The following is a 16940-nucleotide window of genomic DNA, read 5'->3' on the forward strand; positions in this document are numbered from 1 at the left end:
GGAAGATTCCTTGTTAAAATATTTATTACCGTGTGTTAGTTGAGAAAGCTGTTCTTATCTCTTGTAGTTACTTATTGAGAATAAATGTAAGACTAGGATGGGAGAGATTTTAGGTTCAACTCATTCAGCCACGAAGCTTGTTGATGACCTTGGGGGGCTGACCTACCTCACAGGGTTGTTGTGAGAATTAAAAAAGGGGGTGAAGCGCTGCTTTCACTACGTTGAGTTCTTTGCAGGGAAAACAGGGTGCAAATAGTTTCTTAAAGGAGAAAGACGCAGAGTAGGTTTTGCTAAAAATACTTTGGATGCCTTGATTTTTAAGTAAATAGCGATTTTTGACTATTGGTTTCCAGTGTAAATGAAAGGTCTTTCTAAAACAATTTTCTTTATATTAAAATGATATGTTTTAAAACAAATTAATAATATATTATTGAAACGTATATTCCATCTCTGGCAGTAAAATCGCTGTCTAGTACAGGGTCTCCCAAACTTGGGTCTTCACCTGTTTTTTTGGACTACAATTTCCATCATCCCTGACCACTGCTCCTGTCAGCTAGGGATGATTGGAGTCATAGTCCAAAAAACAAGTTTGGGAAACCCTGGTTTCGTAGGATGAAGACTGCTTCTTTCTGATGTATGTAGGAAATGTAAATGTAAAGAGACTGAGAGGAACATAGGACACTGGCTTGGGTCAGATCAAGACTCGTTGTCCATTTGCCCCCATACTGGCAACTCTGATTGGCAGTGGCTCTCCAAGTAAGAAGCAATTAATGGATGAAATAAATAACAATAAATTAAACCAGTGTTGAATCAATGACATTGATTCCTCTTTTGATGCTGTTTGTACCTAGAAAAGCTTCCAGCTGTATGTCCTGCAGAAATCCTGTAACTTTTTATACCACAGACGTTCCGGGGTGGGAGGGAATTGTCCTGTTTTTGGTTGTGCTGTACAGTCATACCTCGGGTTGAAGTCGCTTCAGGTTAAGCCTTTTCGGGTTGCGCTCTGTGGCGACCCAGAAGTAATGGAGCGTGTTAGTTTTGGGTTTCGCCGCTCCTGCATGCGCAGATGCTCAAAATGGCGTCACGCACATGTATGGAAGCTGCAAATCGTGACCCGTGCACGCGGGTTGCATTCGCTTCAGGATGCGAATGGAATGGATCCGGTTCACATCCAGAGGTACCACTGTAGTGCAAGAGTGCTGCTCCAGACAGCAATAATGTGGTAATGTTGGAGAAGAATCACAGAACAATTAACAAAATGGCGTGTGGACAGCTTGTATTAAACCCACAGCCAATGAACTCATATTGTGTGAATGACAGGTTGCAGAATGTATACACACTCCCTCCCCCCAAAAAAAATTGTTTGAAGGGACCCTCTTTTTTGAAATAATTTATGTGGGTTTACAGTGGTACCTCGGGTTAAGAACTTAATTTGTTCTGGAAGTCCGTTCTTAACTTGAAACTGTTCTTAACCTGAGGTACTACTTTAGCTAATGGGGCCTCCAGCTGCCACCGCACCGCCAGAGCACGATTTCTGTTCTCATCCTGAAGCAAAGTTGTTAACCTGAAACACTATTTCTGGGTTAACGGAGTCTGTAACCTGAAGTGTCTGTAATCTGAGGTACCACTGTACTTGACTCTAATATCAAAACAATAATTTGCATTGGAAGATGAAATCCATTGTTTTGCAGTTCCCTTTTGTTAAAGAAACGGATGAAAAGAAGGGGAGAAATGTCCTCCGGAAGCAGTCGCGACAAACGCCACCATCACCCCGTCGACAGCCTTTGCCGGAAGCTCCAGAACATCAACATGAAGGACCAGGCCTCCAATCCTGCCCTGCAGATCCCAAAATTCCAGTCCAAGAACTTTGACAGCCCACAGGGCAACGTGAAGAAAAACTTGGAGGAGATCTTAAAGAAAAGGACCCTGAAAGCGAGTGACAGCAATGGGCAGGGCTACGACAACCTGCTGAGCCCCTTCAGCGATAATGTCTTCTCCCCGAGTCGGCAAGCGGCGTCACCGAGTCACCGGCGCCTCTCGGACATCCGCTCAGAGTCCGTTTCGGCTGGTAGAAACAAAGAGAGAGCCAACAAGTCGTGGCTTTTTCTAGGCCAGGGAGTAAGCTCTCCGTGCTTTTCCAAACGCAGGGAATCTTCTGCCAGTCAGCTGCCTGGTTCCCCCACTGCAGAGCAGAAGGCTGCAGCTTCTCAGGAATGTGGCTACATCACCTCAAGCCCGAATTTGTCTTCCCGGGAACTTAACTCTCCTGTCAGCAAGAGACTCTCTTTGGGTAAGGAAAGGGCAAAAGGCCTGGTTCTTTCTAAATAAAAAGGGGATGCTGGCTCCTGTCAAAGACTTTGGCACAAAATGCAAACTCGCAGAAAGAATGGCAAAAATGTAAATGCTTCAAAATCTTAGTTGCTAGGGGTCATGAGTTAAGTGTGCAGCCTGGGAGCCATTTTGGACTCGCAGCTGTCCATGGGGGCGCAGGTTAATTCTATGTCCAGGGCAGCTGTTTACCAGCTCCAACTGGTAAGCCGGTTCAGCCCCTATCTGCCTGTGTATTGTCTTGCCAGAAGGGATGCGGGTGGCACTGTCGTCTAAACCACTGAGCCTCTTGGGCTTGCCGATCAGAAGGTCGGCAGTTCGAATCCCCGCGACAGGGTGAGCTCCTGTTGCTCTGTCCCAGCTCCTGCCAACCTAGCAGTTTGAAAGCACACCAGTGCAAATAGATAAATAGATACTGCTGCAGCAGGAAGGTAAACGGTGTTTCCATGCGCTGCTCTGGTTTTGCCAGAAGTGGTTTAGTCATGCTGGCCACATGACCCAGAAAACTGTCTGTGGACAAACGCTGGCTCCCTTGACCTGAAAGAGGGATGAGCGCTGCATCTCATAGTCGTCTTTGACTGGGCTTAACCGTCCAGGGGTCCTTTACCAGTTTCGCCAGAGTGGTACATGTTCTGGTTACTGCAATGCGATCTACATGGGGCTACCTTTGAAGGTGACTCAGAAACCACAACTAATCCAGAATGTAGCAGCTAAACTAGTGACTGAGAGTGGCCACTGGGACCATAGAAAACTGGTCCTAAAAGAACTACATTGGTCCCAGTACGTTTCCAGGTGTAATTCAAAGTGTTGGTGCTGGCCTTTAAAGGCCTAAACGGCCTCAGCCCTGTATAATCAGTTCTGGCACCTCTCAGGTGTGTGCCATTGCCATTATAAGAGAACAAGGGAGGTGTTCATGGTGAGTTTTGGCACCTCCTTTTCTAGAAAAATATCACTGAGTGTCTCCACCCCCAGTCTTTCAGCCCAGACACTGAGGTCCAGCTCCAAGGGCCTTCTGGCAGTTCCCTCATTGAGAGAAGTGAGCTTACAGGGAACCAGGCAGAGGGCCTTCTCTGTAGTGGCACCCGCCCTGTGGAACGCCCTCCCATCTGATGTCAAGGAAATAAACAACTATCTGAATTTTAGCAGACATCTGAAGGCAGCCCTGTATAGGGAAGTTTTGTAATGTTTGATGATTTATTGTGTTTTTAATATTCTGTTGGGAGCCCCCTAGGGTGGCTGGGGCAGCCAGTCAGATGGGTGACATATATGGATAATAAAATTATTGTTTATTGATCCAGCAGAGTTCATCTTATGGTCTTACGTAAGAGAGTAGCTAGTATTTAAACATCTAGTGCTTTTTTAAAGTATCCCTCAGAGCTGAACTTAAAAAAGCAACATTGCCTTCAAATGCAATTCAAGGAATCTAAAACTCTTGTGGGATTTTTGACACAGCTTTTATTTCGGGTCTAGAACAAACCATGTACAGAACTTGTAGCCCTGCTGCAGGCTCCCTGGTAATCGAGACTCCTAATTCTGCATGGAAAACAAATCTCCTCTCAGTGCCCTTTCCCTTTGTAGGATGGAGATTGCCAGCAGAGAACAAAGATGACGAAAGCACCGAAGTAAGCCTGATCTGTGAGGAAGACCTTTTGACTACTATGTTCTCTGCTTGCGACATAGAAAGGAGAGGTAAAAAAACACCAGCCCTGAAAACCTTCTCTTGCAACTGTTGGAAGCTTACAGGTGTATTTGTTTATTTGTTAATTTGCTCCATAAAATAGTCTTGAGCATGCCCAAATTCTCTGAGCCTTAAGTGCTCCAGAGGTCCAGTGTGCTTGGAATGTGGTCACTGGGGACCTGTGTGGCATTTTTTGGATAATGCTGTTATATACAAATCCATATTAGGGCAGTGCCATTTTTTCATGGGGCCAGCCAGGAATTTCAGCCCCCACTGGTGACTGACCATGTCTCCTGGAGAGGCCCACTTCTCCCCTGGTAGATGTCGACATAGATCAAGGTATGTTGACCTGCAAGTATTTCTGCTTATGAAACAAGACCTGCAAACCCCTGGTGCTTTGACTATGGGCTCATCCGTGTTGCAGGCATTAATATTGCACAGTTTGAAGTGACTGGAAGTATAAGAACTGACTCCTTTTGGAAACAAAGCATTGTCTAGGCTCTTAAAAACATTATTCAAACATTTACTGGTGGAACTTTCAAAACAAAATTAAAACACGAAACCCAAAACATCTATGCAATGTCTTGTGCTGTCTGGCACAAGCTGGGTAAAATATGAAAAAATTCTAACAGATCTAGAACCCAGGGGTCTTTCTCTTCCCACAGCATCCATTTTAGCTTGGAACTGTTTTCTCTCTCTCTATCAGGGAGTCTTTTACATGTCCTTACTTCACAGTGCCTTGAGACAAAAGACACAAAGGCAACTTCCTTCAGAATGGAGATTTGCAACTCAGTGCCTTCATCACATGATCCAAGGTTACAACAGTAGGGGAACAGAAAGGTTATAATCATTAACCCATTTAGGACCTTAGAGTCCCTTAGAAAAACTACTGTGGAAAAACTCCAATGTTAGCAATACGCATTTAGCCATTTTCTATTTTAAATCTTCATTAATGCACTTACTTTGTTCATTTCTGTGTGAATTAAATCAATTATACTTAACAGTCCACACTTCTCCTTGTCCCGTACCTAGAAAGCATGAGTCTCAGAACATTCCCACTTGCTTTTTACCCCTAATCGGAATGAACAGCAATCCATGGGAAACCCAGTTGCCATTTGTTCTGAGTCAGTGGTAAGAGCGAGTTTTTCCAGGGGGGAGCAGCTGAGAAAAGGGAGGTGTGGCCAAGCCCTCAGTGTTCATTGTTACTGTTGTCTTTAGGCAAAGTGGCTGTTTCCAAATTAGTTGACTTTGTGAGATACACAACTAGCCGGGGTTCTGAGGACAGCAGTCTCGAGGAGCTGTGCAACATGCTTGATCCTGATCAAAGGGACATCTCCATGGACTTAGAAACGTATCATGCCATCATGAAGGAATGGATTGACGACTGCAGGAGAAGCTGGTAACTGACGGGTCTTGCAAGGCTTCTTGGGTTGCATGCATTTATTGCACGTGACTTTGCCCAAAGTACCCATGGTCTATGACTCAGAGCTACAATTCCCAGAACCATTAATAATATACAGGACTCTTTGGGGGGAGTAAAGGTGCTTTTTCAATATTTGGTTCAATATATGGTTTGATATGAGCATGCTCTCATGAGAGCAAAAGCATCAAGCAATACTGAGTACAATCCTAACTGTGACCCAGAATCGCTGTTCAAGCAGGGTGCTGGAGGCAATTTCATAATTATATGAATGATTCCTGTTATTATGTGGCTGCATTGCATTATACTTTCTGGCACCGATGCGGGTGGCGCTGTGGTCTAAACCACTGAGCCTCTTGGGCTTGCTGATCGGAAGGTTGGTGGTTCAAATCCCCGCAACGGGGTGAACTCCAGTTGTTCTGTTCCAGCTCCTGCCAACCTAGCAGTTTGAAAGCACGCCAGTGCAAGTAGATAAATAGGTACTGCTGCGGCGGGAAGGTAAACAGTGTTTCCATGCGCTCTGGCACTTGTCATGGTCCTCCATGCGCCAGTAGCGGTTTAGTCGTTCTGGCCACATGACCCAGAAAGCTGTCTGTGGACAAACGCCGGCTCCCTCGGCCTGAAAGCGAGATGAGCACCGCAACCCCCATAGTCGCCTTTGACTGGACTTAACCATCCAGGGGTCCTTTACCTTTACCTTTTTATACTTTCTGGATGTCCCATGATCATATTATAAAGTAGTTTTGTTTTGTGTTATAAATCAAACACTGCTAGAAGTTGGTGTCGTTGTCGTCGTCCCCACCATGTATTTCTTATCAGTAAACAAAATTGGTGGGGCATGAGCAAATTTTCACTCTGAAAGTGTGGCTCAAAGGGAGAAGCTTGAGAACCACTGTGCTAAATTTTGCTAGGTTTCCTTCATGTTCTGGACCCCAAAGATTCTCCCCTTTAATGTGATGTGTGTTAGAGAGAGCACAATTACGAGAACAGAAAACATCCGAGTAGGGGAAGGAAGCTGTTTGCTAGCTGAAGTGTTCAGTACAGTGGTACCTTGGTTCTCAGATGCGTTGGTACTCAAACAACATGGAACCCAAACACTGCAAACCCAGAAGTAAGTGTCCTGGTTTGCAAACCTTTTTCGGAAGCTGAACGTGCTCCGTTTTGAGTGCCACACTTTCATTTTGAGTGTTACACTGGGGCCTGCCTGTTTTTGCTATTTATTTTGCGTTTTTGTTTTTGCAGCTTGTTTTGTTTTTGTGACTGTGTGGAACCCAGTTCAGCTACTGATTGATTGATTGATTGATTGTGTGACTGCAGTACATTGTTTATTGCTTTCACTTTATGGATTAATGGTCTCATTAGATAGTTGAATTCATGTTAAATTGCTGTTTTAGGAGTTGTTTTTAAAAGTCTGGAATGGATTAATCCATTTTGCATTACTTTCTATGGGAAAGCGCACCTTGGTTTTGGAACGCTTTGGTTTTGGAACAGATTTCTGGAACAGATTAAGTTTGAGAACCAAGGTACCACTGTACTAAGTTGCTGTCCGCAGTCTTGTGATTTGGGCCCCAATTTTGGATTACTGGAGTGGGAAGCTGCTGCATCATCACAATTATCCCATGTGGCTCGTATTTTATCAAGTACGTGACAGGCAAAATGTAACCCTGAGTTGGGATTTATTCCCCGCATGTGCTTATGCGAGAATTTATCCAGAGCTGCTGTCGCCATAAGCTAGAGACCTCTTCTGTGTAGTGAAATGCAAGCTGCTCCAAGTATCCTCTGCTTCCAGCTTTTATAATTAAACTAATGGTTTGAGGAGGAATGACGCCTCCCAGCCCCTCAAAAAAGAACCACTTTGTGATTATTTTGTTCCTTTTTTGAAACTTGTTTGTCATTAATGTTCCCACCCAATGAGGGCTCATGTGATGCTACAGATTTAAGACTGTTTTTCACAAGCAGTTTTTTTTGGGGGGGGACCAAATAGAAGGGGAGATGTTTTCCAACACTGAAATAATTCTGCAAAAAAGGTGCATAGTTCTCCTGATGAAAACTGTATTTTGTTAAAACGCTAAACTCATGTTAAAACAGGAAATAAATATGTGGGGTTTTTTTCATTCCAGGAAAGAACCATCTGCTAGAGAGACAACCAGAGAAAGCATGCTAGCAGGTATCAGACACTCTCTGTATTATGGAAGACTTAATTTACTGAAAAGTGTACTAGATGCAGCATACAGCTTAAGACTCGTGAGTGCTGTCCTGCAGCTGAAAGGGGTTTGCAAATAGCCAGTGGACATGAAATTTATGACTGTCAGAGTCCAGCTTAAGAAACACAAATGGAACTACAATCCCAATAGCAAAACGAACATTTAAAACAATATACAACAATAGATTTAAAGTTTAAAAATGCGATAGGCATTGTTTGTTGTTTAGTCGTTTAGTCGTGTCCGACTTTTCGTGACCCCATGGACCAGAGCACGCCAGGCACTCCTGTCTTCCACTGCCTCCCGCAGTTTGGTCAGACTCATGTTTGTAGTTTCAAGAACGTTGTCCAACCATCTCGTCCTCTGTCATCCCCTTCTCCTTGGCCCTCCATCTTTCCCAACATCAGGGTCTTTTCCAGGGAGTCTTCTCTTCTCATGAGGTGGCCAAAGTATTGGAGTCTCAGCTTCAGGATCTGTCCTTCCAGTGAGCACTCAGGGCTGATTTCCTTCAGAATGGAGAGGTTTGATCTTCTTGCAGTCCATGGGACTCTCCAGAGTCTCCTCCAGCTCCATAATTCAAAAGCATCAATTCTTCGGCGATCAGCCTTCTTTATGGTTCTTTATGGCAATAGGCATATAAATACATAAAAACTTTAAAATAGACTACCTTAGAGAAATGACCCAAAGTCGCCCGTAGATCTGGGTTTGGGAATATTCTTAGCAAACTAGATTGAATCAGGGGACGGTCTGCGCCTACAGAACTGTGTGCAGAATCTGGCAACAATCCAGGTCATCTTGTGGTCTTTGCCTAAAAGGAGAAGATTGAATTTTTGCTTTACCGGGAGGTCAGTAAGCCTCACCAGCAGGGGGACAATGGTTTCTCTACGTGCCTCATCGTAAAAGGGACATCTAAAAAATATGTGTGTTCGGGGCTTCCTATATCCCCCCAATGGACAGGCGCAAATTCTCTGGTCATATGGGACTTTTTCAAAGGACCCTTCCAAGACCAGTGAGGGCAGAGCTGAGCTTCTGGCAAGTGTAATAGCTAGTGCATGCAGAGGATTAGTGAAGGGGATGCAAAGACAAATGTGCTTGAGGGGTATGGATGAAGGAATCTTCTCCAGCCATGGGAGGGGAAGAAAATGCTCACTGTGGGTTTAAAGCGCTTGGAAAGTATTGCCTGGGATATTATTGGAGGAACTGCAAGAGATGTGGGGAAGGTCAGAAAGAGTGGGGGGAGGGTGATGTGTTGTGTGGAGATGTCAGCAGAAAGTGAGAAAAACCCAAAATGCTCTGTACCAATGTCTGTCTCTTGAGCTGTAACAGGAAACCTCTTTTTTCAGCCAAAAGTCCTCTTGTGAGGTTGAATGTAACTTCCGGAAGCCTAGAGGCACTTGGTGGCGATGTGTCCAGAGGAGACTTGTGAGTCGCTTTAAAAATATTTTTATAACCTATTTCAGATATTAAAATTGTTATTTGAAGCAATTGGATGCATAAAAAACTGAACCCTTTTGGAATAAAAAAATGTCCAGACCCATAAATATGAATCAGTGCTTTGCTAACCAGAACTTCTTCAGAACAGGTACGAAACAGCCAATGATACATCCAGAAAGTTGTATAAAGCATATGCATATTCAAGCATAGGTGGTTCTTCTTAAATACATAACATACTATTAGAGCAAAAATCAAAGCTATGTCTCTCCCAAAGCCTATATTAGCCTGCATCCAGGCTAAGCTTATGCACTCCTTGAGAGGCATCATTATCATATTCTTTTGTTCTCTGTGGCTCCCAGAGAGAAGACTAAACAGACAACTGCCTTCAAGATGGAGATTTGCAATTGAATACCTTGATCATGTGATCTAAGGTTAAACACTCACGTGTAGGAGCAGAGAGCATCAACAGTTAATCACAGAGCTTCAGTACGCTGCAATGGAATTTTCCAATGTTAAACCCTTCAGCGATATGCATACAGAGATTAAATAATTATACTTGCTAAATTGTCACTTAAAAACACATTTCCCAAAAGAGTTCTATGCTCGGCCACTTTCTAATCTGAGAGTTCGATGCTAAATTCCTTTGTAGTCACAGAGTCCCCCTCTCTTTTCAAATACGACTAACAGACAAAATCCTCTAAGTTTGATCAGCCTTTTGGAGCAGTCTCTGGTATAGCCCATGAGACCTTTGTCATACTCCACACAAACAATTTAGTCGTCTTCTGGGCCAGGAAGTGATGCCATCGTAGGGCATTGGTGATGAACTACTCATGGCTACCACTGCATTGCCTCCCCCTTTTTAAAATGTTATTTGCATTAGTAGGGCACGTACCCAATCTGCAGTTTGCTGGCATTTGCAGCTGAGGGACAAGCATGGGTTGGTGGAAAGGGAAGCTTTAATGATGGGGGATTTCGGAGATATGAGAGGATTTTGGAGGAACGTAAGTTAACAGAGTGGAAAGCAGCCTCCTAACAGTGCAGTCCCTGCTACTGACTGGAAGGGTGAGGAAATGGGGACGTCGGCATGGTGCAAAGCCACTTTTGATTGGGTGCTTAGGCCCAGAGGGCAGCTGGCTACCCACAGCTGGTGCTGGGGATGGTTGGCAGTTCAGCTAGAAAGATGCAAAAGAAATGGGAGACGTTGGGGTTTGATCTTTGAAGCTGGAACCCTCCGGTCAAAATGTGAAGAATGCAGACATGGCAGCTGATCGGGGCCTTTTGTTCCTTGTGCATCCAGGGAAACCTCTGACTTGATCACTTGTGTAGCAGATCTTCAATTCAGCAATCAGAAACTTCAAGAGGAGAACAACCAGTTGAAGACAGCTCTGGACGCCATGGAGGAGACCAACAACAGATTAGTGGAGGACAATGTGGAGCTGAATAATCAGATAAAAAGGTGGGACATTTTGGGTTGAGTCCAACTAAACCAATGCATGAGCGGAACTGCTTCTACAGGTGCAGCAGAACTCCCCCCACCTCTAAATCTTCTCCAATGGTTGGGGAAAACTTGGAGCAGTTGGGTGGAGAGGAGTGGTACTGGCCATCTTCTCCAATGGCCATCTGGTTGGCCATCACAGATAAGAGGTGAGCAGGAGACGAGCTGATCTTCCCTAAGCATGTCCCCTCCTGCTTGCTTGCCACCGGCACGGATGGGCAGCTGCCAGACGATGCCTGCACAGGAGATGGGCAGACAAGCAGGCAGGGCAGCAGCAGGAGGAGGGAGTTTCTGATAACGCTTACTCCTGAGTAAGCCTGTAGGGGATCACAGTACAAGGAGGGAGAGGGAGGGAGGGAGGAAGCATGGCTAGCACTCCAAGAAAGGCTGGGACCCAGAGGAAGGCCACACAACAGTGGAGACCACAAAAGAGAAGATATTACTTCTTCTTTTTTAAAAATAACTTTCCCCCTTTTTTAAAAAAAAAAATTGATTGATAGTGTCCCCGGATTCATTGAAAAAAGTCTGGTAACCTTATTCCAAACCCTGGAGCCAGCACTGATTTAGCAACATGGGAAGCTTTGTTATACAGCGTCAGACCATTGGTCCACCTAGTTCCATATGGGCTGTGCTGATTGGGAGAAGTTCTCCAGGGTTCGGGGCAGGAGTCTCTCTCAGTTGTACCTGGAGATGCCCGGGACTGAACCAGGGACCTTCTGCATGGAAAATGGGTGCTCATGCACTGAGCTGCAACCCTTTCTGCTAATGGCTGCTGTCCATATTTTTATTTTGATGCCATGTCGTTGAAGCAACAGGGACAGAGCAATCCAAATGTCTTCATTTCCTCTTGCCAGATTGGAGACGGTCACTCAGAGTAGGAAAATCCTGCCAGTCTATTTTAACTTAATTTATTTTTTTTATTTCTAAAAAATAACAACAGCATGTTCCTCATCATAACAGGCTTGGTGATTTTGGTTCTTTCAGTTTCCAGCAGTCTGTGGTCCGAGTGAAAACCTTAAAAGAGGAGCTGGAGGAAGCAAAGAATAACCTTAATACTGCAGAGGAAAAAAGGCTGAGAACAGCAGCCCAGAATAAGCAGCTAGTAGGTGGACTTGAACCATTTCAGACAGTGTTTATTGACTGAGGCTTAACAGTGCATTAAGGTAAAGGTAAAGGGACCCCTGACTGTTAGGTCCAGTTGTGACCGACTGGGGTTGTGGCGCTCATCTCGCCTTATTGGCCGAGGGAGCCAGCGTACAACTTCCGGGTCATGTGGCTAGCATGACTAAGCCACTTCTGGCAAACCAGAGCAGCACACAGAAACGCCGTTTACCTTCCCGCCGGAGCAGTACCTATTTATCTACTTGCACTTTGACATGCTTTCGAACTGCTAGGTTGGCAGGAGCTGGGACCGAGCAATGGGAGCTCACCGCATCGCGGGGATTGAACTGCTGATCTTTTGATCGGCAAGTCCTAGGCTCTGTGGTTTAACCCACAGCACCACCCGCGTCGCTAACAGTGCATTAAGTCCTTTGAAATTTGCACTTCTCTAAATTTCGCTGTGCAGTTCCCCAATCAAGTAATGCATACTAAAATATAATAGCTATATAGTAATGTAAACGACATACAAATGCACATGTCAGTGAAAACGACATACAAAAATGCATTATGTTAAGGGAAATGTGTACGTCTGACAAAATGCGTATGCAGTATTACAAATTGCACTAAAATGCTGATGAGCTTTCATAAGGACTTTATAAAAAAAGAGAGCAAACTGATACACAAATGTGAAAACTGAAATTGACAGTTGTCAGTCAACCCTATTTATAGGTGGCGCTGTGGGTAAAAGCCTCAGCGCCTAGGACTTGCCGATCGAAAGGTTGGCGGTTCGAATCCCCGCGGCGGGGTGCGCTCCCGTCGCTCGGTCCCAGCGCCTGCCAACCTAGCAGTTCGAAAGCACCTCCGGGTGCAAGTAGATAAATAGGGACCGCTTACTGGCGGGAAGGTAAACTGCGTTCCGTGTGCTGCGCTGGCTCGCCAGATGCAGCTTGTCACGCTGGTCACGTGACCCGGAAGTGTCTGCGGACAGCGCTGGCTCCCGGCCTATAGAGTGAGATGAGCGCACAACCCTAGAGTCTGTCAAGACTGGCCTGTACGGGCAGGGGTACCTTTACCTTTATGTGACTTAAATCCTGCCAACCTAAGGACGCCAAAGTGCAAGTAGATAAATACTTCCGGCAGGAAGGTAAACAGCATTTCCGTGCGCTGCTCTGGTTCGCCAGAAGCGGCTTAGTCATGCTGGGCACATGACCCGGAAGCTGTACGCCGGCTCCCTTGGTCAATAAAGCAAGATGAGTGCCGCAACCCCGGAGTCGGTGACGACTGGACCTAATTGTCAGGGGTCCCTTTACCTTTACCTATGTGACTTAAAGCTCTTTGGTGATGTATGTTGATTATAACCAAAGACATCCCCAATTTTCCATAAATTGAGGGCAGAGTTTTCCACAGGTGGGATGGGGAAAACATTCAATATTTACATTGTAGTTGTGTCTAGTGGCCCTGAGTAACTGTGGGTGGGTGGGTGTATGTGTGTTGGCAGTTTCTCAAACCACCCCCCCTTTCATTTTTACACCAGGAAAAGGAGAATCAGTCCCTCATCATCAAGATCTCATCTCTACAAGAAGAGGCAAGTGTGAATTGCGTGCGAATTGTCTGCAGACAGTTTCATAGCTGGGAAAAGTCTTGCTAGCTAGTCTTGCTGTGGATAATAAATAGTATCTGCTTTAATCCAGAATATTAGGCATGCTCTGGATTCGGATGGTCTCCGGAAGAAGATCACAGAGCTGTCAAGAAATATGGCTGAACTCCAAGTAGGTGCTTGCAACACTTATTTTCAGTGTGGGGAAGCAATGGTTCGATGCAGGGCTTCAAATGCCAAATATTTATCCAGGACATCTATAAGTAAGATGGCAGGAGGTTTAGGGACTCTTTCTTCCTCAAGGATTAATCATGTGTGTGCATGCGTGCTATAGGGTGCTGTACAGTTTTTATTTTAAGATTTGTTTTTTAAGAGATGCTTCAGCTTAAATCGTCAATCAACTTACCTGTAAGCAAATGAGCACTCTTTTTAAATCTGAGTTGCCAAACTGAAATTGGTCAGATTCCTCAATGTAAACCTTAAGTTTTTTGCAATTTTACACTCAAATTCCAAGGTAGAATGTCATGTAAAAACCATAATGAATTCACTGGCTTCTCTGACAACTAGAGCTGAAATCAACTTGCCCTTTAAAACTCTCCTGATGTCAGATATTCTGAGTACATGAATATTAGATTTTTTATTTTATTTTAAAATTATCTGCGAGATTTTTATCCTGACAATCTATGTAGAGTATAAAAGACTGGATGGAGCTTTCTCCTGCTCTAACAGCTCCTCCTTTTGACCTGGGGGTTATATTTTATTTGTGGCATTTATGGCCCACCCAAAAAGGCTTTCAAAGCAGCACACAAAAACCAGTACTTAAGTCCCCGCAGGCTCCCAATTTGAAAAGACAGGGAAGATGAGACATCACACACAAGGAAAAGGAAACAGGAGGGAGGAGGAGAAAGCAAGATCAAGCTCCAGTTCTTAAAGTTAACAGTTCTTATAACCGCGCTGTATAGTTCTCTTCTGTGTATATTCTGTGCAGTATGCAGCTAACTCCTTCTGTCAGTGCAAGGACTACCATGTGCATAGTTGAATTTTCTCCCCCTCTTTTCTCCCTCTGCATGTCCAGCCCCCAAATCTGCTCTGGAGCATTGGGATAACCCCTAGAACAGATTTAGGTGGTGCACAGGGGAAACAAGAGCAGGGACAGATCCATTGCTCAAGTGCTGATGGAACAAGTTACAGTGGTACCTTGGTTCTCAAGCTTAATCCATTCCAAAACCAAAGCATTCCAAAACCAGGGCACACTTTCCTATAGGAAGTAATGTAAAACAGATTAATCCGTTCCAGACTTTTAAAAACAACCCTTAAAACAGCAATTTAACATGAATTTTACTATCAAATGAGACCATTGATCCATAAAATAAAAGCAATAATCTATGTACTGTACTATAAAATAAATAAGACAGATGATGAAAAAAAATTTTAAAAAAAAATCTTACCTGCACTGATGATAGTCATAGTTTGGATGGGGGACTTTTATCCATTTCCGCAGTTCCACAATCAATCAATCAGTAGCTGAACTGGGTTCCACACAGTCACAAAAACAAATTAACAGAAAAAGCCTCAGAAACAAAAACGCAAAATAAATAGCAGGAACAAAAGCACCAGACTTAATCTGTTCGACTTCCGAAATGTTTGAAAACCAAGGCATGGCTTCTGACTGGGGCAGGCGCCCCAGAAACAATAGCCGATAGCCGCATCGGATGTCTGGCTTCCGAAAAACGTTCAAAAACCGGAACACTTACTTCCGAGTTTGCAGCGTTTGGGAACCAAGGCGTTTGAGAACCAAGGTACCACTGTAGTTGGATGTCTCCCTCCAGTGTTTAGAAGAGCAGCAAGCTCTTGATGTCAGTGGCGGTTCTCTCTCTCTTGCCCTTGATGAAGACATAATTCATCCCCTGAAGGCCTTCCCCAGCCCCGAGATCAGGAGGAGGAGCAGAGCTAGTGACAAAATCCAGGGCAGTAAGACAGCCCAGTTCTTCCTTCAGAGAGGTGGCTTGATGGAGAAACCCTCCTCCTTCATCAGTATCAACGACAGTTCGTACCTTGTTGATGCTAAAGCCACCTCTGCCTTAGGGAGGAGGTGAGGTTGCGGGCTTCATGGCCCTTCCACGTGCCCAGGGGGTGGGAGGCCAGCCCCTGCACAATTGGGGGATTCTCGGCTGCATCACCCTCTGACCGGCCAATCGGGTTGTTCTGGGGGTGTGGCCTGTCCCTTAAAGGCAGGACGCGGCCGGGGATCTCCCTCTTTGTCCGCTTGCCAGCTGCTCCAGTTTTCCCACCCTTCCGCCCTTTAAAGTTTGCTATGGACCTTGGTTGGTCGCCGTTGAGGGGCCTGGTAGTAATGTTTTCACTTGGCAAATTGGTACCAGCCACTTGGTTTTTGCCTACCTCGTAGCAAATCGTCACGACTTTCTGGCTACTGGCGGATAGGCATTGGAAAGTTCTGTAGATGGGGAAAGGGAAGGTAGCGCCATCACCTGCCCCGCATATTGAAGTGTAGTCCAGTAAAGGATTCCAGGGGGTGTGGCCCTGTCCAAAACCTAGGGAGGTGAGGGCCCCTATTGGTGACCCAGGGGGAGCTCCTAGTTGATGTGCATCAGCAGGACTCCCCCTACTGGTGTTAACCCTTCCTGGACTTCAAGCAGACAGGCTGGAGTCAGATATAGTCAGTTAAGTCCAATGCCTAAGCCAATACCGCTCATCACCTGTAATCAATAAAGTTGTGGCCTTTTTTAGCCCATTAGCCTTAATAATTGTGTCATTTGTCATTATTTCTGCCTGGCAGGGGGTCAGGAACTCTCCATACAACCTGGCTTCGCCATTTTCAGCCACTTGTTGGTGGCTTTCCTTCAGAGTGGCTGGTACCTGGTCGAGGAAGGAAATAATGGAATCCTAGAACCGTAGTATTGGAAGGGATCCCATAGGACAAAGGGATCCCTACTGCAATGCAGGAATCACAGCATCTGAATCTGAAGGAAGGGCCCTGAGCAGGGTTGGGGAGCTCCAAACTGGCCAAGAAAGACATCTCTGGGAAGACCCAGAGTTTGAGCATTCAAGACCCTTTGCAGCCCACAACCTGGAGAGTGGATTTAAAGCATCTTCTGCACTCTGAAGCAACTTCGAGAAAGCCTCTCCTCCTTCTGGAGGGGAGGGATTGTGAGCGGGAGACGATTCCCGTGTCACGCAGGGGGCATTCTGCTCCCTGCCCTCTCATCATCGCTGGCGCGCCACGCCTCCCAGTTGGGCACCCAATCGGGTGCCACCGCGGGGGGCTTGGTTTAGCCGCTCAAATGCGGCCGCGCCAGCTCTCTCCGCCATTGCACTTCAGATTTTCCACGAGTCACCCACCCACCACTCCCTTTAGGGCATAGCTTCTTGCTCGACCTTGCTATGGACCCATGGTTGGTTGCCCTGGTTGCTCAGGGGGCCTGGTAGGAGTTTTTTCCAATTGGCAAATTGGCACCGGCCTCTTGGTTTTTTTCACCTACCTCGTAGCAATCGTCACAACTTTCTTGGTATTTGGCGGTTAGGCATTGGAATGTGTTGTTGGTGTATGGAAGCGCAAGGTGTGGCCATTGCCTACCCTTTCACTTATGGGTATTCCGTTAAAGGAATGCGGCAGTCGTAGATCCTGTCCGATGCCCTGTGTAGCGGGGGGCCATGGCACGACCCCA

The 16940-nt window shown here is 45.6% G+C and overlaps 1 protein-coding gene across 1 annotated transcript in view; it reads left to right on the top strand.

Annotated features, from left to right (window-relative positions):
* Positions 1 to 1731: 1731 nt before the first annotated feature.
* Positions 1732 to 16940, top strand: part of IRAG2 (inositol 1,4,5-triphosphate receptor associated 2) — a gene marked incomplete at its 5' end in the record, with an annotated part of 60413 nt that continues 45204 nt past the window's right edge. The window contains 10 exons of the mRNA XM_081929254.1: positions 1732 to 2068; positions 2189 to 2290; positions 3907 to 4017; positions 5225 to 5405; positions 7547 to 7593; positions 8971 to 9049; positions 10359 to 10517; positions 11541 to 11658; positions 13192 to 13242; positions 13349 to 13426. Coding sequence (XP_081785380.1) covers positions 1732 to 2068; positions 2189 to 2290; positions 3907 to 4017; positions 5225 to 5405; positions 7547 to 7593; positions 8971 to 9049; positions 10359 to 10517; positions 11541 to 11658; positions 13192 to 13242; positions 13349 to 13426 — 1263 coding nt within the window. The remainder of the gene's footprint in view (positions 2069 to 2188; positions 2291 to 3906; positions 4018 to 5224; positions 5406 to 7546; positions 7594 to 8970; positions 9050 to 10358; positions 10518 to 11540; positions 11659 to 13191; positions 13243 to 13348; positions 13427 to 16940) is intronic.

The sequence above is a fragment of the Podarcis melisellensis genome (assembly GCF_964234715.1).
Source record: "Podarcis melisellensis genome assembly, chromosome: 10".
Taxonomy (NCBI): Eukaryota; Metazoa; Chordata; class Lepidosauria; order Squamata; family Lacertidae; genus Podarcis; species Podarcis melisellensis.